General features: G+C 39.6%; 2 protein-coding genes across 3 annotated transcripts; both read right to left on the minus strand.

Annotated features, from left to right (window-relative positions):
* Window positions 1–4,898: 4,898 nt before the first annotated feature.
* LOC131013688 (HVA22-like protein k) lies at window positions 4,899–6,221 on the minus strand. Of its 2 annotated transcripts, none has more exons than XR_009097780.1 (3): window positions 6,064–6,220; window positions 5,418–5,589; window positions 4,899–5,289 (listed from the first exon to the last, which is right to left on the minus strand). XR_009097780.1 is itself a non-coding variant. In XM_057941815.1 (3 exons), the coding sequence occupies exons 1-3, from the start codon at window positions 6,151–6,153 to the stop codon at window positions 5,151–5,153; spliced, it is 288 nt and encodes a 95-aa protein (XP_057797798.1). In that variant the 5' UTR covers window positions 6,154–6,221; the 3' UTR covers window positions 4,899–5,150. The 2 variants fall into 2 exon arrangements, 1 of the variants encoding a protein (XP_057797798.1); XM_057941815.1 differs by having other exon boundaries at window positions 5,531–5,589; window positions 6,064–6,221.
* Window positions 6,222–20,601: 14,380 nt separating this feature from the next.
* On the minus strand, window positions 20,602–21,410 carry LOC131007986 (uncharacterized). Its single transcript, XM_057934892.1, has 3 exons — window positions 21,261–21,410; window positions 21,023–21,133; window positions 20,602–20,928 (listed from the first exon to the last, which is right to left on the minus strand). Exons 1-3 carry the CDS (start codon window positions 21,408–21,410, stop codon window positions 20,602–20,604), a joined length of 588 nt encoding a protein of 195 aa, XP_057790875.1.
* Window positions 21,411–23,620: the final 2,210 nt, after the last annotated feature.

Consider the following 23,620-nt stretch of genomic DNA (forward strand, 5'->3'; position numbering starts at 1 on the left):
CTCATAAATAAAACTTCCCGCAGTTACCAGAAACTCTCCCCCCCACACTTAAAAATAAAGCGCATAAGTGTAGAAACACTTCCCTGGAAGAATAGGGGAGGAGAAACTTCTAACTTCTGCAGGAGATCCACTTCTTCTCATCCGCACAAAATCACTCTCAAAAGAACAATTCCTGCATCAGACCACAGAACCCAAAACAAAACATTAAACAGAAAGAAAACCAAAAGCAAACAGAAAGCAATAAAACATGGGTTGCCTCCCATGCAGCGCTAGTTTTAAAAAACCCGTTAACCAAAATCACATTTACGAGCCAGCTGCCTTAATCCTTGAGAACACAATCCTTCCTTGATTGCAGCTGCGGGTTCTCCTAATGAGTTTACCGAACTCATCACATTTCTCCTCTTCAAGATTCTTATTGGGGAGCCAAATCGCGTGCTCCCCACTTCTTTCTTTTCCAAAGGCAATAAGCACTGCAATCCTTGCACAACTCCATCGTTGCAGTGCTGTCTATCCAATTCCTCTTCTTTACGGGCCTCCTCAACTTGCAAGATATTGGGAGGCTCCTGCAGCTTTTCCTCATCCTTCTGCATTAAACATTCTTGCTCCTGCAGATTATCAAAATTTTCCTGCACAGAATCTGTTTTTTCTGCAGAATCACAAATCTCAACGAAGGAACAGTTATGCAAATAAGGAGAAGAAATAGCAGTCTTTTTATCATAGACAGAAAATGTTACCGATCCACCTGCCCCGGCCATACTCAAAGTTCCAGAACCCACATTAATGCGAGTTTGCGTAGTAGCCATAAAAGGTCGGCCAAGCAGAACAAGACGACCATTTTCTCCTTTTATTCCTTTTCCTGCATCCAGCACCACAAAATCTGTGAGAACTTTAAGTCCTCTCACCGTGACTTCTACATCCTCCAAGAGTCCACGAGGACTGCTAATCGAGCCATCGGCCAGCTGAATCTTCATGTTGGTGCACTTCAGCTCACTTTCTCTTCTTTCCAGCTTCTCGAAGAAATCAAACGGCATCAAGTTGACTGCCGCACCCAAATCAAGCATGCCTGAGACCTCCCCAGCTCGTCCCAAGCCTATGTCAAAAATGAAGCTACCGGGATCTCCTTGCTTCGGTAAAGGTTGGGTGGACTGATCCTGCGGCAGAGGTGGACTGGGCTGTTGATTGATCTTCATAGCTTCCACCTTTTTACTCCTCCACTTCCCCGCGGTTCTTTGGGCATCTTCCTCGACAAGCTCAATAGCATGAGCTTGATGCAGCTGTGGGTTTTCAGTTTGCTGCGATTGCTGCAACTGATTCAAAGCTCCTGTGAGTTGCCCGACTGTAATCTCAAGGCGCTTTATGGTAGCATTCTGAGCCTCCATTGCTTGCTTGCTAGCTTGCATAAATGACTGCATCGTGTCCTCCAATGAAGGTCCCATGGGTTGAGGTGGAAAATACTGCGGCTGATTCTGATATCCCATCTGCTGCGGTGGTCTGCGAAACTGATTTCCTTGGCTTGACCCTGACCCGCTAGGAGCTTGATTCCGCCAACCAGAATTGTAGTGTCCTTGGACTGCATAAGTCTCAGCTTGTCCTTCTGGTGGAAATTCTCCCATTCTGTGACAATTATTGGCTCCATGGCCAAAATCACCACAGATTCCACAGCCTTCTGCATTCTGCACTCGGACGGGTGGATTTTCCACCTTGCTCATCTTGAGCTGTTGTAACTCTCTCATCATAGTGGCCATCTGCTTTTGCAGCTCGCAATTTGGTCCTACTGCATTTGCCTCCACCCGTCGTCCCCGGGTGGTCTTCTGCTGTGAACTCTCCGCCAGTGTCTGAAAAATCTGATTAAGTTCAGCTGCGGTCTTTCTGGCGATGTTCCCTCCTGCAGTGCTGTCCACCATAAATTGGGAGGTGTGGATCAACCCATCATAGAAAAATTGGCTCAGCATTGCAGGAGCCAGCTGATGCTGCGGACACTGCCGGAGTAATTCTTGGAATCTTTCCCATGCCTCATGAAAAGGCTCGTCAGCTCCTTGGATGAAAGTCATGATCTGTGTACGGATTTCCTGCGTCTTATGGTTGGGGTAGAATTTTATCATAAACTTCTCACATGCTTCCCCCCAAGTGTTGATGGAATTTGGAGGCAAGGACAACAGCCATGTCCTTGCCCTATCCTTAAGGGCATAGGGGAAGCACTTGAGCTTCAGCTGATCTTCAGTTATTTCCAGCAGTGGGAAAGTCTGTACTTGAGTACAGAAATCCCGAATGAATTGTAATGCGTCTTCATTTGGCAACCCGTAGAAATTAGGAAGCAGATTTGCATCATGGGGCTTCAAACTATAGTTCCTCACTGCAGTAGGAAGAACTATAGCCGATCGCGTAGCCCCAATAACAGGCCGGGCGAAATCTCCAAGGACTTGGGGATTGTCTGCCATTTCTTCTTCACGCTCACTTTCAGACTCTTCAGAATGAAAAGAGTGAGTCTCCGTGTCCTCCAGACTGATAAATGAATTTTTTGCTTGTTCGCGATCTTCTTCCACAGAACTTCTAGAACCGGACTCTAATTTATCCCAACGATCTCCAAACAGCTCTTCACTGCAACTCCTGAACACGTTACTGGTTCGATCAATGTTGTCGTTATAGGGCTCCAACTTTCTTTTCAGACTTCGGCGACCCTGCATACACAACACTAACAAACGGATCAAACGCACCGGAGGGAAAAATACCGAGTCAAAAATAAAAACGCAATTAAAAGGGAAAGAAACACAGAAAACAAAGTGACACAATTAAAAATGCCTAAAATCTTCCCCGGCAACGGCGCCAAAATTTGACTCAACTCAAACACTAGTGAATTGACTCGCAATCGTACGAGGTCAATTGCAGTGGGCAAGCTAACCCAAGTCGTCTCTCAAGGAAGATTCAACAGGGCACCTAATCGTGTCACACACAAAAAGCAATAAATCCTAAACACTCTAATCAGATTCACGCAGGCACACTCTTAAACTAAAACAGAAATTAAATAAGCTCTGTAAATTTACCTAGGCATGAAATGAATAAGCATGTAAAATTATCTAATGCAGAATTTATAGAAGGCATATAAATTATCTAGGCACAGATTAAACGGCATAAGATTATCTAAGGTTTTAAACTAAGAGCATTAATTCAAACATAAACCATTTCAGTAAACATTCACTACGCCAAATTCGCTCATAGATAACGGATTTTATCCGTTATCTATGTGCGAAAACATCCGTAATATATAATGGTGTAATGTATGTGGATTTCTTTTATAACGGAGATTTAAGCGTTATCTATTCTATTATACATAACGGATTATATCCGTTATCTATAGTATTATATCCGTTATCTATTCTATTATACATAACGATTGTTTATATATACGTAACGGATTATATCCGTTATCTATAGTATTATACATAACGGATTATATCCGTTATCTATAGTATTATATCCGTTATCTATTCTATTATACATAACGATTGTTTATATATACGTAACTGATTATATCCGTTATCTATAGTATTATACATAACGTTTAAAACCGTCATGAAAGTTTAATATTCACTGTTATGTACACACCTATACATAACGGTTTTTTTATATTAATAACGTTTGGTAATCCGTTATGTATAACGTTTTTGACCGTAATTAGATTTCTATTTCTCCGTTATCTATTAATTTATACATAACAATATAAATGATAAAACCAACAATAATAATATTATATATCATCCAAAATATTTAATTTTATATTATTATCATAAAAAAGAATTCATACAAGATTTGAATATAGTCAAAATTCAACAACTGCTCTATCTATACTATTATGCCTTACAAAAATACTAAACATATTAAATATGCAACTAGCTAGCCATCTGGTACAACTTTTCTTGTGAATTCACAAGCCTCTTCAGCTCAACGTATGGCTCATTTAATCCACCACCACAAACCTGCCACAAAAGCATACAAAGAGCCAACCGAGAATAGCAACAAAATAGCTATAATAACATCATTTAAAAGTGATTCAGAAAAAGTAAGCTAGATTTCAGAGTCTTACAGTGAGAAGCTGATTTAAGGTGTGTTCACGGTCATCATTACTCACCATTAATCAGCAGACAAATTAAATCATCTTTTAAGAATTTGATTCCAATTCAATGCCCCTAAGTCATTTGTATTGTTCATACTGGATAAAATAAGCATATCTCTATTTCTTATACTCATATTTATATCGTCACCAGAAAGAAGCCAAATCTTTGTGCCTAAATCACTTAATGCATTGGCCATTTTATATTTTTCCATCACAAAGTTTGGAGAGACAGTCAGATACCTGCACATACAAGCATAAACAACGCATCAGAGGGAAAAGCTTATTGAACAAGTAATTAACTAAGCAACTTTCATAACAAGAAATTTCTGACTCCAGATCCTCATGAATTTTGTAGATAACACCCATGTTGCATTATGCACACATGGGTCTTTATATATGATCATAATCTATATAATAACAGCTAAAAATACAGGTATTAACAATCCTTCTTTTTTCTTCAGGGGTATAGCAAAAGTCACTAGTGTCATTTTGAGCACCTCACTCTAACATATATACCAGCAACATGTGAGTTACATCAAATATTGATGCATAGTAATATAACAAAATGCAGAATCTAAATCATATATGAATCTCAACTTTGAAAAATCATATAAAATCAACCTCTTCAAAGAAAAATACAAGCTTTACCTTTTAAGAAAGCTATTAAAGTCTATCTTTATTAGAAAGTTACAAAAATACAATATCTCAAGTGTATAAGAAATTATCTCACAAAATGCAGAATATCTCAAGTGTATAAGAAATTATCTCACAAAAGTACAATGACCTCAACAAGAAGAAATTTCCTGTAACTCCCCAAAATAAACAAAGGCATACAGAAAGCATTCTTTATATTCCATTTTTATCTGATTACTGTCAATAAAAGCATAAGAGTAAGTTATGTCAAATTATAAGGTCATTCAGTTAAGGACCAAAAACCAAAGACTGTTATACTTCATCTGGACGATTATGCATATCAAAATAAGACTTTTTCACAGTTTAAAATATTGGAGAACAAAAGTTCTTGTACAAGCATCACTTATCAGTATTTGAAGGCAAAAGAAGCCATATCCCATGACATACCAGCCCAGCATACAAGCCATTTGTGTTGGTCATCTTGATCCTTCGTCTCAATGGCCTTGAATGTAGAATAAACAGGTAAGACAACCCCCACCGAACAGCTGTAAAGAAAACACGCAGATTATTTTTATGAACGAAAGGACTCACAAGTCAAAAAGAGAAAATGGTGGAAAATATATTAGCTGCAATCGTGGTTTATATGAAACAGAATCTCTTTCAAATACATAACTGATGTGGTTAGAAACTGCCAGAAGCTAAACCCTATGTTGGAGTAATGCAAAATCTCATTACACCTGTTGGCTCATCATCGACGCTCATCTGAGAATATAACTCAAAACTCACCATGCTGTACGAACTACAATATTGGAACCAAATGGACAAAGAAGTAACCGCAGCCTGACCTGCATTAGTACGAAGCAATAATTATATAATTCCAGATACTCTGCACAAAATTCAACTCACAAATAGCAATGCAGCATACAAACACATGCCTATGGAGATAAATCCTATCTTAGTGTATCCAGACTCCATGAATGACAATGTGGATCAGTCGATGCAATAATCAATCATCGTAACCACAATTGCATACACACAGAAAAAGTTCAGTAAGACGCCACGCCACAAATACAATAAAACCTTCAGTCTCACATTCAAACATTAACCAAGAGCACACTTGAAATGCAAACAGTAAAACCTAATTACAATCAAAACATAAGCACTGAACACAAAACTCACATAAAAGGGTAATCCAACAAAAATCAGCAGCTCCACAACACAGATTAATCAAGGGCGAAAGGGCAAGAGGGGGCAAGCGAAATAATAGAGTTTCAATATGAACCGAAATTTTGGAATACTACACACCGAAATGAACCTACCTGAAGGCTACCCGCGTCGGAGGCGGGGATACGAGAAAGGGCTGAGCATCGGAGCTCCGAAGTGGCGCAGGAAACGACGGGACTGGGCATAGTGGAATCGATCTACTGTCTTGTTGGGTCGGGAACGAGTGGAGCTAATTTGCTGCACCGGGAAGAGTGAGAGAGATACGAGAATCATCAGGGGGGGAGGTCTGGACAGCGGCGGCCGGCGACTTCGAGAGCCACAGAACAGAGCAGCGACAGGGAGTGACGAGTTTGATTGAACTCGAATTTGAATTAAGTTTTGATTTAGGGCTTTATCACAAAAGATGAGTGGCGGGCCGCGGTGGGTGGCAGAGGAAGCAAGGACGCGGCGGGGGCAGGTGGCGAGTCGCGGCGGGGTTCTCGTCGTTGCCACGGAGGCCAGAGGGAGAATTTGTGGGGCGGCTGAAGGTGGTGTTTTTGGGATTTAGGATTTTAGGGCTTACGGGAACGAAGAGAAGAAGATTTAGGATTTTAGGATTTTATTATCTTAAGGAGATAAAAAATATATATATAAAAGATAAATGTAAAGAATACTCATACATAACAGTGTTGAGGCGCTCATATATAACGGTTAAAATAACCGTTATAAAAAGACGCTCATAGATAACGGTCGGCTTAACGGTTCGATAATACCGTTATGTATGCAATTAATAGATAACGCTCATACATAACGGATTCACTAAAACCGTTATCTATTTCAATGGACAACAGTACATAGATAACGGTTTTTTGTCAAAACCGTTATCTTTTCAAAAAATGCGCTCATACATAACGGTTTTCTAAAAAAACCGTTATGTATGAAGTGTTATGTATGTGTAATTTTGTAGTAGTGATTAATTATCTAGACAAGAATAAAATCACTTACAGTAAAGCCGATCCTGAAAATAAATCTCTAGCTACGAATTATCTAGGCGTAAGGATAAATTCTCAACGCAAAATAAACCTAACTAAGAAAACCGGAAACCCTAACTATGAACTGCGTCTAGAAATGGAACTGCCGCTTTTTGGAGAGCGGAAGAATGAATGATTGATTGATAACCCTAGAATTGAGAAGTCTCGCCCTTTTTATATCCAAAAATAAAACACGCCAATAGCTTCTTTAACACTGCATCCGGGACACGTGGCAATCTCTAACTGGAGCAAAAGAGACTAAATTAGGGTGAAGCTTGGGTTACACACGGGTGAGGGCCTTGGCACGCGGCGAGGGCTCGCTTGGGCGAGGGAATGAGGTGCCTCGGCGAGGCAGGGCCGAGCCTCGGCGCTGAGAGGCTGGATCGGCGAGGGGAGGCTGCAGCTCGGCGATGGGAGGCTGTAGCTCGGCGCGGAGTGAAGATGGCGAGGAGATGAAGGCCTCGGCGAGGAGGAGATGACGCTCGAGCGCACGGCTCGGCGATGGAATGGAGTGCTCGCCGATGGGGGTGCTGAAGCTCGGCGATGGGGGTGCTGAACTCGGCGAGCAGTTGGGCGAGCAAACTGAAAACTCAGCGATGGGAGGCTGGATCGGCGAGGGGGCTGCAGCTCGGCGCGGAGTGAAGAGCGAGAGCGTGCGACGAGGGGGCTGCTCCTCGGCGATGGGAGGCTGAACTCGGCGATGGAGTGAAGACCCTCGGCGCTGGGGCTCGCCGAGGGGAAAGGGTGCTCGGCGATGGGGGAGCAGGCGCCCGGCGATGGGCGCGCGGGCCATGCGCACTCGGGCGAGAGTCTTGGGCAGCCCGACGACGGGTGTGAGCACGCCTCGACACCTTTTTGCTCCAGATTCGTCTGAGTTTAACATTTTTTTTCTTTTTAGAACCTCCCTGCAAAACATTACATCACCATCACAAACTACTAATAAAATCAATAAAATATGATTCCATTATATAACTATAAATCCCCGAAAATCATAACAATAAGGCATAAATCACTAATCATCAATCCAAACCAGCATTTAATATCATAACATGCTCGAGACTCATATACATTTAAATCTTCAAATCGACTTATGAACTCCAAGATTTTTCCCAAAATTTTGGGTAACTCATCTCACTTAACTCATCATCAACCTTCTATAAACTCATGAATCATGCTCGTAGTCCTCCACTGACTCTGATCGTCTCCTTCGTTGCTCAAAGAAAAAATTTGAGACTTTTACGATCGGTGTACATCTCACAGTGTACTCCATAAAGATGGTGTCTCCATGTCTTCAAAGCATGCACTACGGCTGCTAAATCTAAATCTTGCGTTAGATACTTCATCTCGCGTGGTCTCCACTTGCTTTAACTCCTTTCTTGCTAACATTAATTCCGCACGAGGGCAGAGAAATCGGCGCTAGTGTAGAGGAATGCTTTCAGCTCTGTCGTCAGAGCAGAGCAGAGCTCAACTTCAGTTTTGCTTCCAGAGCAGAGCTCGGCTATAACTATCGAAAGATAAGATATCTTTTCCTTCTTGCATCAGCACATATCTTAGACCATCCTTCGATGCATCAATGTAAATTGCATACTAAGTCTCTTCTTTAGCTCTTGAAAACTTTGTTCACAAACGTTCGGCCAACCAAACTTGACCTCTTCAAGTCCAAGACTCGCATTTAACTTCTCAATTCACAATCTCTCTAACGCGATCCTCAACCGCTCTTCGTGTTCTCGTTTACTCTTCAAGTAAATCAGGATATCGTCTATGGAGACTAACACGAACTTGTCTAAGTATTCGTGAAAAACGCGATTCATGAGATCCATGAATACGGTCGGGTCATTCGTCAAACCAAAAGACATCATTCTAAACTCATGGTATCTATATCTCGTATGAAATGCCGTCTTCGGAAATATTTTCCGATCGTATCTTCAGCTGGTGGTATCTCGTTCTCAAATCAAACTTCGAAAAAGTGCTCGCTCTTTGCAGTTGATCGAACAGATCATCGATCCGGGGTAACGGATACTCATTCTTTATCGTCACTTTATTCAATTCTCGATACTCGATACACAACCTCAAGCTTCCATCCTTCTCTCTAACAAACGAATTTGGTGCTTCCCACGGGGAAACACTAAGTCGATTGAAACTCATATCGAGATGTTCTTGTAGTTGCAGCTTCAACTCTTGCAACTCGGTGGGGATCATTCTGTATGGCGCTTTCAACGTCGGTGACGCGCTAGGCTCTAATTCAATCGTAACCCAAACTGTCGATCTGGGGTAATCCCGATAAAATCTTAGGGAAAAACATCTTTATACTCTCACACGACGGCCATCATCAGCATTCTTCTTTGGATTCGTCTCTCTCTGGCTCAGATATACAACATACGCGGTTGTATCATTTCTCCGCAAGGACTTTCTTGCTCGCAGTGCCGAGATGATCAGCGTCTTCTTCCATCTTTTATCAATACCCATAACCGAGGTAGGCTCTTGGCCTGGAAATTGAAACGTTATTCGTCTCTCCTTGTCTTGTATCATCACATGGTTTTCCTCTAACCAGTACATTCCAAAAGTTATATCCAAGTGCCATATAGGCATCAATCTCAGGTTTCTCATCTCGAGCTTAATCGATCTCGACTCGAATTCTGAGTCAGGGCACACGGATGAAACCGTAGTGGTTTAGCCTATGAGTGTGATTACTCTTTAGAGGTTGTGGAACAGGCTCTTCGTTCGATGTCGAACAAAATACTATGGGTACATCCTCAATTCGTCTATATCTGACAATTTCTTCTATTCTTGTCCGGTGCTTTCTATTCACGCGTGAACAGTCTCTGGAGATGAGGTCGATTCGCCTACGGGGCCGGTGGTCGCCCTCTTGACTGACGTGGTCGAAAGGCTGGCTGTTGTTGCTGTGGTGGAAGTAGCGCTAGGATTCCCTCCATTGCTTTTGAGTTGCGGCCGAACTGACTCGGCTGTCCTCCGCTTCCACTTTGCTGCCGATTCGGACACTAGTTGAGTAGTGCTCGACCCTTCCGCAGGTGTAACCGCTATTCTGTCTCATTTTGCATTATCTCAAATGTAATTTATTGCTCTTCGACAAGGCAACATCCCTCGCGGTTCTTGAAGATCTACTGCTTCTGGGGCAGTTGGGCCATCATGAGGCCGTTTTGTCTCAATTTAATATCGCGGTGGCGCATTCTCACTCTGCCACTGCTTTTTTTTTTTAGGATCTTAACTTCAGTCATCCCGTCTTCTCTTTCCTTCTTAAATCGCGTTCTCTGGCTACATTGCCAAATCTATACCAAATGCTCTATTCAATGCACCAGTACTCATAACCTCCCTTTGACTCGTTACATCGTCTCGTACCTCTTATCTCAAATCTAATCGAAATGATTCTGACATCTTCTCGTTTATCTCTTCTCGATATGTGGCATACCGAACCAAGTCACGAAACTAACGTTCGTATTCAGCTTACGGTTTTATTGCCTTATCTCATATCATCAACTCTATTTCTTTCTTCAATCGGTTTCTCATTCTCGTCAAGATCTAAGGGGACATGTATCAACCTTAGAACAAATTCTCATAACTCGCAAGTCATAAGACTTTTACTCAACATCATACTATTCTCATAACTCAACGTCAAAGACATATTTCATGTCTATCATCGTAACATCAGCTCAAAACTCTACTCAAGCATAGAGACTCTCTGGTCATCATCGTATAGGGATGTAAGAAAATTTTCTCTTTCGAGAACTTGTACCCTAAGCGGGGCATAACGGAAATAAAACATCCCGTAATACTTCGTCGTTGCTACTCCCATACTAGTCGTCATCTCAGTCTGCTATCGTGAAAAACGTCATCTGTTCTAATCTGTCATTTCGATCTCCTTGAATCTGTTATTGCCTATTCTGGCTTAGCATCACTTCTTCTCATCCTCGAAATGATTAGCTTTCTACGTACTTGGCTAATATAAGAAAATCCATAATCTAACTGTTGTGCTCGTCCCGTAATAACATTCTACGACTTCTTCCATAAATCGTGTTTTCTTCCAAACACTCCTCTTATTATGCCATCATAGTTACCTAAACATTCCTAACTCTTGTCGAATGTGGTAGGGACTAGGATGTGATGAATAAAAATGTCTGATCTTGAACAAGACGAGCTCAAGTAATGGAATAATTCCATAATAGCCAGTGCTATCTCAAGGATAATGAAGAAGTTATAATCAAAGGAAGATCAAAAACTAGAACAGAAACTCAGATGAAAACTGAGATATGATATGATGGGGGTAAACCAATACTGGAAGTGGAAGTAATCCACTAAGTGGAAAATGAATAAATTGTCCACTGTTAAAACAAGGGGTAAAGATTTCCAACACAAACGGTTTAGGCTCGAACACAGTGGATCTGCTCAATAGCAAATAGTTCATCTCATGTAGGAGTTCATTTGGATGCAGAAAAATCTCAAAACGACCAAGCGGGATAGGGACTCAATGAGTCTACTCTCATGACTACTCTAGCGATAATACGCGCGGTCCCGGTGAAAGTACCTCTATCACGAAGTACAATTGGTCAACAGTATCTATGCATCCCATGAGGTCTCCATAATACGTTCGCCCTAGTAGGGTCGTGTCTATAAATCGCGATGAAAACTCTAACTCTTATCGCATTATCTCAACTATCTCTCTCTTGGCTTCTCTTCTTCGTCTTCTTCTCGGTTTATATCCCTTCCGTTCCTTCTTCTTCTCGGAGGGAAACCATAGAGGGAAAACAATTATAAAACTATCGACTTCAAAACTAGCAGTTCGTTAAAACAAAATACTAGTTCTCTACTTCACTTCTATATCTCATAAGTAAATCTCAAAATTACAAGTTCTATTTTCTCATCTCAAAATTCTAATGTGACATCAAGCTCTCTAGTCATCAACGTCATCTCTATGTAACAGGGGAACTTGCCTCTCTATTGCAGTCTTACACAGAAACGAAGGTTCCTAGTGCATGACGCCCTATACTATAATAATACTCTTGCTATGCAAGCATCATAGGGACTAAACGTCATATATGTTCTATACTATGCTTCTAGCTATGTACATTAGCTAAGCATCACTATAGATATATCTATACATCTCTAGATAGTCTCAGTCGTCATCTATCACTCTCCCATCTCGTCTTCGTCATCGCCATCATCTGATATCCTACTCCCAGCATCATCAGTCGGTGCATCCTCACTCGGCTTCGTCTCTTTCTCCTCATGCTCGTCTATGATCCGATACACATTATCATCGCTCGGCTCATCCTCGACATTCGTGTCATAAGTTCACCCAAGGTGTCATCCTCGTCCGGGATATACTCCCTGAACCATCACTGCATCGCTATCTCAATATAACTCAGCATCTCATCCTCATTTGGTATGGTGGGGCATTGGCCACACTAGCCTCAACATCTCTCCTCATCTTCTTCATCAACTTCCTCATATCAGAATTCATCATCTCAAACAATTTCATCATCAAAACAATACATAACTCATTAGTGCATCAATACTCAACTCTCCTCAGAAAAGCGATAAGAAACAAAATCAACTTCTTACCTCGTTAAGCTGGAGGAGATGGGGTGTTGGGGTTTCGTTTCACAAAGACTCTCTCTCAAACTAGTCTAAGAACTCAAATTAGACTAGTACTCAATCAAGCAATTAACTCAGAGCAGACGACCTGCTCTGATACCACTCTGTCGCAGCCCGAAATCCCTACGCTAGTAATAGCGGGGTACGAGTATCGATACGACTAAAATAAATGAATAAAGAACCATAAGACTTAAATTGACATCAGCGGAAGCTCGCATCAAAAATATACCAAGGCAAAGTATCATAATCTGGCTCAAAGGTATATATATCAACATCAGTATAACTTCATGAATATCAGGAATTTCAAGAAGAAAAGCAAAGTAGGTATCCCTTATTTTTCATAAGGAAGCCTAACATCAAGAGTAACACAGCAAAAGGTGTAACAATTATATGTATGAAGACATATAATCGCGAGTATATTGCTTGATTAGAAAGAAATAATACACCATCTCTCTAAAGTTTTATCAATATCAGAGGGAAAACAAGGTTCATCATCCTTAAGACTCTAACATCAAAGGAAATCAGCAAGGAACTTCATCATCGAAACCATCCCCACCAGCACCAGTCCAATCTCGCTCCAAAGCTTAACCTGCACATTTAGAAATATATGCAGGGTGTGAGTAATAATACTCAGTGGGCAAACGCCGGAAAAACATCAAAGGCGCTCTTAGAGCTATATGTTTGAAAACTTGCCATATCATCAGCAATACACAGAAATAAGTTATCATCAAAGAATCTGTGCATGCAGTTTTCATAAACATAACATCATAAGTAAACGACTGCAGTCAAAATATTCATCATGTATGTACCACGTCTACAACATCATCATTATTATCGGTACTGAGAAGTAGGCCTCCCTCTCAAGTACCGTGACCGGCCGACCCGAAGACGGCTCACAGTCACCTCTGTGCACAAACGATTTCACAATTTCAACTATTTCTAACGAAGCTAAACATAATAGTACTAGAACATAAAAGCATCATAAACTATGTCATGCACAACATCATAACGGTCATATACTTAAGCAATTAAAACACATACCTTGGAGTCGACGCAGCACATGAGTTTCGAATGACTAGGCTTATTAAACCTTTTAAGCTTACTTAAACCTTTTTAAAAGCAAAACATTTTTTTTAAAGCACGAGTCTACAGGAACGTAGACCTGCTCTGATACCACTATGTAACACCCCAATTTTCATAAACTTTTCAATATAAAATCTTTGAAAACTAATAGATAAAAATAAAATTTCTTGAATTATAAAAGTTTAAACCAATTTAAAATCAACTTGTCAAAACTAAAGTAGTAACATGAAATAAAATGATAAACTAAAAAGTAACATGTTTCAACTTAAATTTCTATGGAAATACTAAATCTCTAGTCATTCTCGACTTCCATGGCCACCTCGACTCTAATACTGCAAAACTGAGAAGATAAGGGGTGAGCATATTGAAAATATACTCAGTGAGGAACATAACAAAATATTCATATATGTCACATATATAATTAAATCACATTATCATACTTGCAAACATACGCCAAGAGACTAGAGCCCCTTGACAAACATAATCATAGTTTGAGTCGATGGCTTAAGTCCCATGACCAAACACATACATAAATCAATGGCTTAGGTCCCATGATCGATCAATGGCTTAGGTCCCATGATCACACATAACATAGATCAATGGCTTAGGTCCCATGATCGCACATAACATAGATCAATGGCTTAGGTCCCATGATCGCACATAACATAGATCAATGGCTTAGGTCCCATGATCCCACATAACAACATAGTCATAAGATGCACGTAAACAAGTAATCAACGTGATAATAAAAATATATATAACTATATGAATAAGCGTAAAATCCCTCACCTTATAGACGAAGCTAATAAATCAAATCCGGAAATAGCGTCTTAGTCGCACCGCACCTAATTCAATAGATGATCGTTTCAATATGAACCCTACTATATCTTAAACTAAAATTCTATGAACAAGCTATATTCGAAAATATATAAATATATATAATGTACGTAAGCATAGAAGAATTGCTAAAATAAATTTGATGTCAAACTAATATTCTCGAAAAAAAATGATCCATAACTAAATAAATTATTTAAGAAAAGTTTAATGGTTCCTATGGATATTCAGATGACTTAAAAGATTTATATCTATGTAAATATATAAATATATATAAAGTACGTAAGCATATAAAATTTTTGACTTTTGAAAAGTTAATAGTATACCCAAAAACATGGCTACTGCACACCTCAAAAAAATAAAGGTGTAAGCTTAATATACTAAATTCATCAATAGTGGAAACTTAATTATGACAGACTTCGATGAAATCAGACTTCAATTCAAAACTAGACTAATTCGATTTACAGAAAAATTCAGAGAATATGGCTACACATAATCTAATTACTCCCTCCGTCCCGCTATTCTAGTCCCATTTTCCTTTTTGGATTGTCCCACCGATAATGTCCCGTTTCCTAAAAAGGAAATAATAAGGGGTGCTTAACATTAAATGAGATCACTAATTATCACACTAATTAACCCCTAATTTTCTTTCTCTCTCCACATTCTCTTTCCTCTCTCTTTTCTTCACCAATCCGCCGCCCTCCCACCTCCCACCTCCACCGCCCTCCCACCTCCACCATCGCGCCACCCCTTGCCGCCTCCACCATCTTGCCGCCTCTTTCTTTTCCCTCCTACCTTGCTTTTCTCTTACCCCAATTTCTAGGGTTCCCTGCTTCTCTTCGAATTTTCGCCCCTTTGGTGAGTCCCGCCACCACCGTTGCCGTCGCACCGCCGCCCTCTGTCTCAGGTAACCCCATTCTTTCTCTCTATCGAGATCTCTTTCTCCCTGCTGCCGCCGCCTCTGCTCCTTCTTCGCGGCAGCCGAGATCTCTTATCTCTTGTCTCTTGTTCGCGGCGGCTGCCGAGATCTCTTATCTCTTGTTCGCGGCGGCCCTCCTTCGTCGCATCGCCGCCCTCTGTCTCAGGTAACCCCACCGCCGCCTCTGCTCCTTCGCGGCAGCCGAGATCTCTTACTCTCTATCTCCTGGGAAATTGCAAGAGATCTGTTTGTGTTCAAATAGAATGGATTGGTGAAATGGGTTGAAGCTTGAAGTTGCAGATTTCTGGAAATGTTTATTAAAGCTTGAAGTTGGAATGTAGAATTGTAGATTTTGTATTTCTGCATTCTGGAAGTTGAATCTGCATTCTGGAAGTTGTATTTTTGAATTACAGATTGCAGATTGTAGATTGTAGATTGTAGATTGTAGATTGTAGATTGCAGATTTATGGAAATGTTTATTAAAGCTGGAAGTTGTAGATTGTATTTTTTGAAGCTTGAAGTTGGAATGTAGAATGGATTTCTGGAGATCTATTTTTGAAGCTTGAAGCTTGAAGTTGTTCAAATAGAATGTTTATTAAAGCTGGAAATGGGTTGAATTGTAGATTTTGTATTTTTGGAAATTGCAGATTTGGGTGTATTTCGAATTTTAAGGAATAATTAATTTAATTATAGTTTATTAAAAATTAAATTAATAAGAAAAAAATTAAGACTTTTTGATATTGATAAAATAAAATAGAAATAATTAGTTATTCCCTAATCACAAAACTTAAACATGTGGACCACACTACTTATTCACCTAATTTGCTTCTTCTTAATCTCCGTGCCGAAAAGTAACGAGACTTAAATAGCGGGACGGAGGGAGTACTATATATAATTGTTTTTAGAAGCCTACTATCTGCAACCGACTAAGGAAAAAGGAAAGAAAAACTATACGAAGAAAAATTTAAAGAGAAGGATGTGTACCGATTTTTACTGCCGGCTTTAAGTTCTGCGTGTGTGTGTGTTTTAGGGTTTGAAAATTGATCTCATATTTATACTAGTCTTTAAAGAGTTCTAGTTCTAATAGAAAACAAAAATAATACTAATAATAATAATAATAATAGTCTAGATAAAATTAATGGTGCATATCTATATGTATCATGTAATTATTTAAAAAAATAAGCTATACAAGAAAATACTATTAATTAAACTTATAAAATAAATATAAATTATCGGGGTGTTACATCACATAAGCATACAACTTCACATAACACATCACAACAAACAAACATAAGTCTGAGAAATGCTCGGTGGTCAGGGGGGAAATAACTCAGCAGAGCAGAGCAGACTAGCTTGGCAGAGCAGAGAAGAAATATTCGCCAAAGCAGAGGAATGCTCGCCAGAGAAATCATCAGTCAGAGGAATGACTTCGTCGGAGGAATCGATCATCAGAGAAATCTAACATCAGAGGAGTCAAACATTAGAGGAATCGATCGTCAAAGGAATCGATCGTCAGAGGAATCGATCGTCAGAGGAATCAAACATCAGAGGAATCGATCGTCAGAGGAATCGATCGTCAGAGGAATCACGAACTCTCTGCTATGCCAGAGGAATGTTGAACTCTCTGTCGCCAGAGGAATGGCGAACTCTCTGTCGCCAGAGGAATGGACTCGCTGGCAGGGCAGCGGAGAAAAGAACTCGCTGGCATATCTGGGGAAAATGAATTCTCTGGCATGCCAGCGGGGAAACGACTTCTCTGGCATGCCAGCGGGATCTCAACTTGGCAGAGCAGAACGGGACTCAAGGCAGAACAAAGCGAACAAGAGTAACTCTAAACTTCATCGACTTTTCATACCCAGAAATCATCAAACATCATGTTAATCCTTTCATCTATTCATGCTCATCGTCAAAACATCATTAATACATAACTTACAGATTTTTCCCCTATTTCTTATATCAAACCAAATTTTGTAAAAACTCATGCTCAAGACTCAGTTTTGAAAAACACCTCTTAATCACTTCAAATCATCACGTATAACATACATCTCATCACATATAACTCATTTCTCACCCCATTTTTAGAAAAGAATCAGAAAGATTTTTAAAGGGCATGAACCCTAATTTTCGAAAATGACGAAAAAGTGAAGGGGGAGTTTCTCATGCTTCAGTCATCCTTCTAAGCACATATATCACATAAAAAGTCTAGATCCCAAAGGATTCAAACACTTACTCAAGTAGTTTCGAGGAAAAGAAAATCTTCTCTCTATTTTTCAAGCATCAAACTCCACTAATCTTCTTGAATCAAGAATAGAAAGTGTTTAAGGGCTTGATTTAGTGGAGGATTTCATCATAGTTATGTCTTTAGAAGCTTGAGCTTAGTCTCCAATGGAGGAGAGAAAGAATGGCGTAAGGGAGAGAGAAGAAGGTGAAGAGCCGAAAATGATGAGAATGACGGAAAGAGAGAGAAGCTCTTCGGTTTTAGCAAGATTATTATTCCTTAAGATAAGAAGCATTAAATGCTCAACAGTATTTTGTCTCCCCCTTAGCAGCAAGTCTCATCCGCCAATTATCCACATGTGAGAAAGGGCTTAAAATATTGATTGTGAGTGTAGAAGTGTGCGGCGGTAATATAAATCATGTGTGCTAAATTTCGAAAATCATACAGACACAAATATAAGTGCACACATATCAAAAAAATCACATAACGTCAATCAAATAGCTCACAAGGCTATCACATTAAAACGAAACATCACTCGTCATTTATCTAATCATCACTCTTAGCTTAATCCTCTTTATAGTGACTCTCAGTCACTACCTCGACTCTATCTCTCGTCTTTCATCTCATCTCAAAAATCAATCAACGTCTCCATCTTACTCATATTACCATCCATCGATAACTCAAGGGTTCTCTCCCTCTCTTCCTCGACTCTATGTCAAACTCATTATTCCTATTTTCTTAATAGGACAGTCAAACTCCGATAACTCGGTATCCGGTAATTCTATTCCCGGTAGTCGGAAGTAAAATCTCAACTCAATTCAATCAGCATCTCTAACTCAACTCGTTTCTCAAATCTCATCACTCTAACTCCATCATGAGTTTGTCCACTCATAACTCATAATCTCGCATCTCGACATCTCAGTATCCTCAATAGTGTTGAAACACTATCTCTTATCATAAGGAAAGGTACGGGGTGTTACATTGTAATTCTCTTCTTCGATTCAAACTTTGGCAAGGCTTAGTTTTGCTGAGTAACGAATTCGGCAGCGTTTCAGCTTATGTCGTTGAATCGGTGAAGATTGAAGTGATGCTCGAGTGCTATTTATTGGAGACGTCTTGAATAGATCCGTTGGCAGAGATGGTCTTCAAGATTTTTTCCGTTAGAGAGTAATTTGAACTTGGGCTGACGCTTCAATCTTCGAGGTTCCTTGTTTGGTGAGAACGACTACTTTAAAGAGCAGGAGATGTGACATCTCTGAAAAGGTAATCACCAAAAAGGAATGGCCTCTGCAGAGAAAGGACGATCCTGAAATCTCTGCATTTAATGCGGCTGTACTTCTAGAGTGTGTGGCTTCCTTTGGACGTTGGAGATTCAGTCCGAGGAAGAATGTTTAACTGATACTTGACTTTAGTATCAGTCCGCTGAATCCACATGGCGCGCATTAAGTAATCAGTCAAAACTGATCCTTCGATTGATAAGTCAAATGTCAATATTTGACTTCGCCTTAATCGTTACATCAGTCGGAATCTTCAGTCTTCAGTCTTCAGTCCTTCGTTCTTCAGTCTTCAGTCTTCAGAACAGCAACTAAACTAGAGAAAGAACTCTAACACTTGAGTTCGAACAGTTCTAGTCTATTACAATTTAAACCTATTGATTTTAGTATCATCCAAACTAGGATTAGGATATTTCATTAAGTTCCCAACACACCTCCTTCAAGGGACGCCGCGTCCCTTTGCACCGATCTCCACCGTGCACCGTCCATTTCCACCGATTCTCCACCGCTTCTTTGTTCTTTGCACCCATCTCCACCGACTCTCCGTTCTTCATTACGCCGCGATGATAAAAACCCAGTGGGCCGGTTACCTAAGCGGCGAGTTCATCCTTGACACTGAAGATCTGTGCGATTGGGGCTCACCGCCGGAATTCCCGTCCTTTCTTCCTCAGGCGGAATTCCCATCTTCATGGCCTTCACCGGTGTCTGGAGACGCCTCTGTCAGGCTGCCTTCACCAGAAGCCACGTGTGGAGACGGATTTGCTCCGGTCTTACCCTTGGAAGAGGCGGTTCCTGTGGCTAGGCGCACGATCTACCGTTGCCCTTTAAAAATCCATGTGAGATTTTTAAAAAATTATAAGGTTACTTCCCCTGCACCATCGATTTCAGCTCCCTCTAACAATGAATACCCTTCTTTACTTTGTGAGGAATCATGGGCCGACGTTCTGGACACTGAATGGATGCTTGATTACACACTGGCGCATCTTTCCATGCTTAAGATCTTGTTGCCGATGTTATTTTGGGTGAGATCTGCCTTTTTTACTTAATTCTTGTGTTGTGGTGGTGGTTTCCAGTCAATTGCATGTTATTCTACAATGGGTGATGGATATTTGGGTATTGAAATGATAAAAACCCTTGCTCACTAGTTTTTTTTTTTTTGCTAAAACATCTATGATTCAAGTGTATTTGAATGAGGTGTTCAATTGATCCTAATATATTGTCTATATGTGCCTTTGCCATGTGTGGCTTTTGCTCTTGCTGCCTGTGGTCGATTGTGCTTTTGCCCTGTGTGGCTTTGTGTGCCTTTGCCCTGTGTGGCTTTTTCTCTTGGTGCCTGCGGTCGATTGTGCTTTTGCCCTGTGTGGCTTTTGCTCTTGTTGTCTGTGGCTCTGTGTGCTTTAGCCCTGTGTGGCTCTGCGATTTAACCTTGTGTGGCTATGTGTGCTTTGTCTTGTGTGGCTTTTGCTCTTGCTGCCCTGTGTGGCTCTATGATTTAGCCCATCTATTTCATGAAAAATCCATACAAAAGTTGTTTACAAAATCAGTTAGCTACTGCCTTACATTCCTTCTTATATTCAAAATCAGTTAGCTAATGCCTTACATTCCTTCTTACATTCAAAAAGTTCCAGCTTCTCTTTCCTTCACTAAGTCATGGTCCTTGAATACCTAAGTTTGTCATTAGGTATTCATATACTTAAGTCTATGCCGATGCCCATGCCCTCCTCACAACCATTATCCACAAGATATTGTAGGCATTCCTTCACTAACTCACTAGACACTTCCAAATTTATTGGAAGTTCATTTTGCCTAATGAGTGTGCCCTTCTTCATGTGTGGTATCTTGTACGCATTGTGTCCTTTCACCTTCATCATTTCGACCATGCATCCTTGAAGACTCAAAAACACATTGTTTAGAGTAGTAGGTGAGAGGTCTTCATATGACTTCTCAACTGTAGCTACTAGCTCCTCCACATTGTTGCACACATTTTCTGTTTGCAAGCTTTGTTTTTTTCTCTAAAACCCCAAATAATTGATATTCGTGTCTGGACTGTTGGGGGATGGGGGGTTGATGAATAATTCTGATGTCAAAGCCATCAGAACTTGCAACCTGCCTAAAATCTGGATCATCATCCTTGATGTGAGGCCTTGCATTGTCTTGTTGAATGAAAATCACTTTGCTTGCAAATGCTGGCCATTTAAGCTTTATGGCTGGTATCATCTATATGAAAACCACTTCATTCATTACAAATTAAGTAGAAATACATAAATTAATCTAAAATACATATGCATTCAGCCCCTACTGTTTTACTGTTACATTTGTCATAACAATCATCACTAATCCATACCTTATTGATAAAACAATGCTTTGTGACTTGCTTTGTTATGCTCTCGATTGGTTTTAACTCCAAAGTTCCAGCCTCCCTGTTTTTGCTGTTCCTTTTAGCAGGCACCAGTTCTGTAAACGGCCAAATCCCTATTTTTCCGTCGAATAACATGCTGCCATCTTATGCAAATATTGGCCTACACACTGCACACATGAACATCACTTTCTTGATGAATTTCTTTGATTTGCATGTCCTGTGCGGTTCTGCCTCTCCAGGGGTTAAGTAGAACCTGTGATTTACTTTTGTGATGTAAAACCACTTTTCGTCGATATGCACAGTGTTGTGCATATCTTTGAACTGAAGTACCTTCAGAATACGATCATATTCTATGGCTTCAAGGGTGAATCGCAGGCGTAGAAGTTTGTTAGAAGCAGTTAGGTCGGGTCTAATTGTACTTGTGTGAGCTTTGATCAATCCCTTGCTTATCCATCGACCCACTGTACTTTTACTGCAATTTATGCCACTTGCAAGCCTTCGAATAGTTGATCTTTTGCTCAATTCCAGGCTGGAAATTAGCTCTAAGTCGATTTGCACTCTCTTTCGATGTGGTCGATGTATTTTCATGCTTGCCGAATGAATGTGCTCACCTCTTTCTTGTTTTTTTTGCCGCAACCCAAAGCCGGCTCACAGTCCTCCTAGAGCTTCCGAACTTGACGATGGCTTCTTGGATCTTCCCTCTCTTCGTCTTGCCGTTTTTGCTATCTTGAAGAAGGAATTGAACAATGGTGTTCCTTTCTCCATTACTTAGATCTTTTCTTCTCATTTTCCTTTCTTTTTGCTGTAATTTTTTATGTTTAGAATGAAAAACTGAATCTGCACTTGTGCCTATTTAAAAGGTTTTTTGTGGTTGTAAAGATAGGGAAATTCAAATTCTATGAAAAAATTCAATTAAATTTGGTGTTGAAATTTTTTTAAGTGATTTACAGCTTTTGGCGCTGCATTCAGGAGGGAATTGAAAATTTTGGGCAGTATCATTTGAATCGTTCCCTATGCTTTTGACAGAATTTGGATAATAAAATTAAAGGGAAAGCTAATTGTAATAAAAATAAATTAATATTTAAATTTATAAAAAAAGTAAAAGTGGGCCACCACATTTTTATGGTTACAATTACTTTTGCTAATTGAATGGTTAAAAGGGTGGGCCACCAATTTTAGCACCTTAATTCAACACTTCTTAATATCCGTACCCAAAAGAAACAGACCATTATTTCTGGGACGGAGGGAGTAAATTGTTGGTTCATAAATGGGCCTTATAACCTACTACATTATTTCGCCTTACAGGCCCAAAAAAGTGAAGGCAAATTAAAAATACGAGCCTTTTATGAGCTAATAATACGAATTGCGGATTATTTAAATTATAAATTTTTTACTTTAATTATAAACTTCAAGTTTTGGGTTAATCTATTGGATTTGTCGGACTAAAAATATATAAAATAAATTAACTAATATATTTATATTGACAATTGTACATTTGTAACACAATAATACACATATAAATAAGTGATATCTCATCGTCAACTTACATAATACTAACTAATAGCAATTGTTAGAGGGATATGGATACACACATTTTGTAATGATTATAATTTTCTGACTTTTTCATCGTATCATTTTATGCCAAGTATTAAAAACAAATAGAAGTGAAATGATGAATATGATTTTTAAATATTGAATTAAAATACATTTTATAAAATAAGAATGTTTTTGTTTTATTATACTAATTTTCAGAAGCAAAGTAATAAAGTTGAAAAATCAAATAACGTCAAAAAAATATATAATTAGATGAACACATTATTTCGGGTCAACTTTATAGAGGTTGGACTATTTCCTAACCAACTTTATCAGCCTTTCAGATTATTTAGTTACAGGCCATTCATGCTAGAATTTTATGGAGCTAAAAATTTTCATTCTAACCCTCTTAAATTGTCAATCTATTCGGATCAATTCACTAATTTCAAGTTAGATTGACATTCCTATAAACAATCTTCAAAATTCAAATTTTATAAAGGGTAAAGGTCACTTTATGTCCCATCATTTTAGCGAACCTAACGATAATACCAAAACGATACTCAACCTACCAAAAAAATATTATTTGTGTCCTAAAATTTTTCGGAGATCAGAAATTGACGTGGACTACCGGAGAGTCTACATGGATTGAAAAGAAAAAAGAAAAAAAAAACTAAAATACACGTAATTTAAAATGCCATAATTTCATTTTCTTATTTTCTCTGCAATTTCTAATGAATGGTCGGCTCTTCCACCGCCCTTGACTCCTTCCATCTCTCAAGTCGCGACTGGAGCCTCTTCTTTTCCGGTGACAT

The sequence above is a fragment of the Salvia miltiorrhiza genome, chromosome 2 (assembly GCF_028751815.1).
Source record: "Salvia miltiorrhiza cultivar Shanhuang (shh) chromosome 2, IMPLAD_Smil_shh, whole genome shotgun sequence".
Lineage (NCBI taxonomy): Eukaryota > Viridiplantae > Streptophyta > Magnoliopsida > Lamiales > Lamiaceae > Salvia > Salvia miltiorrhiza.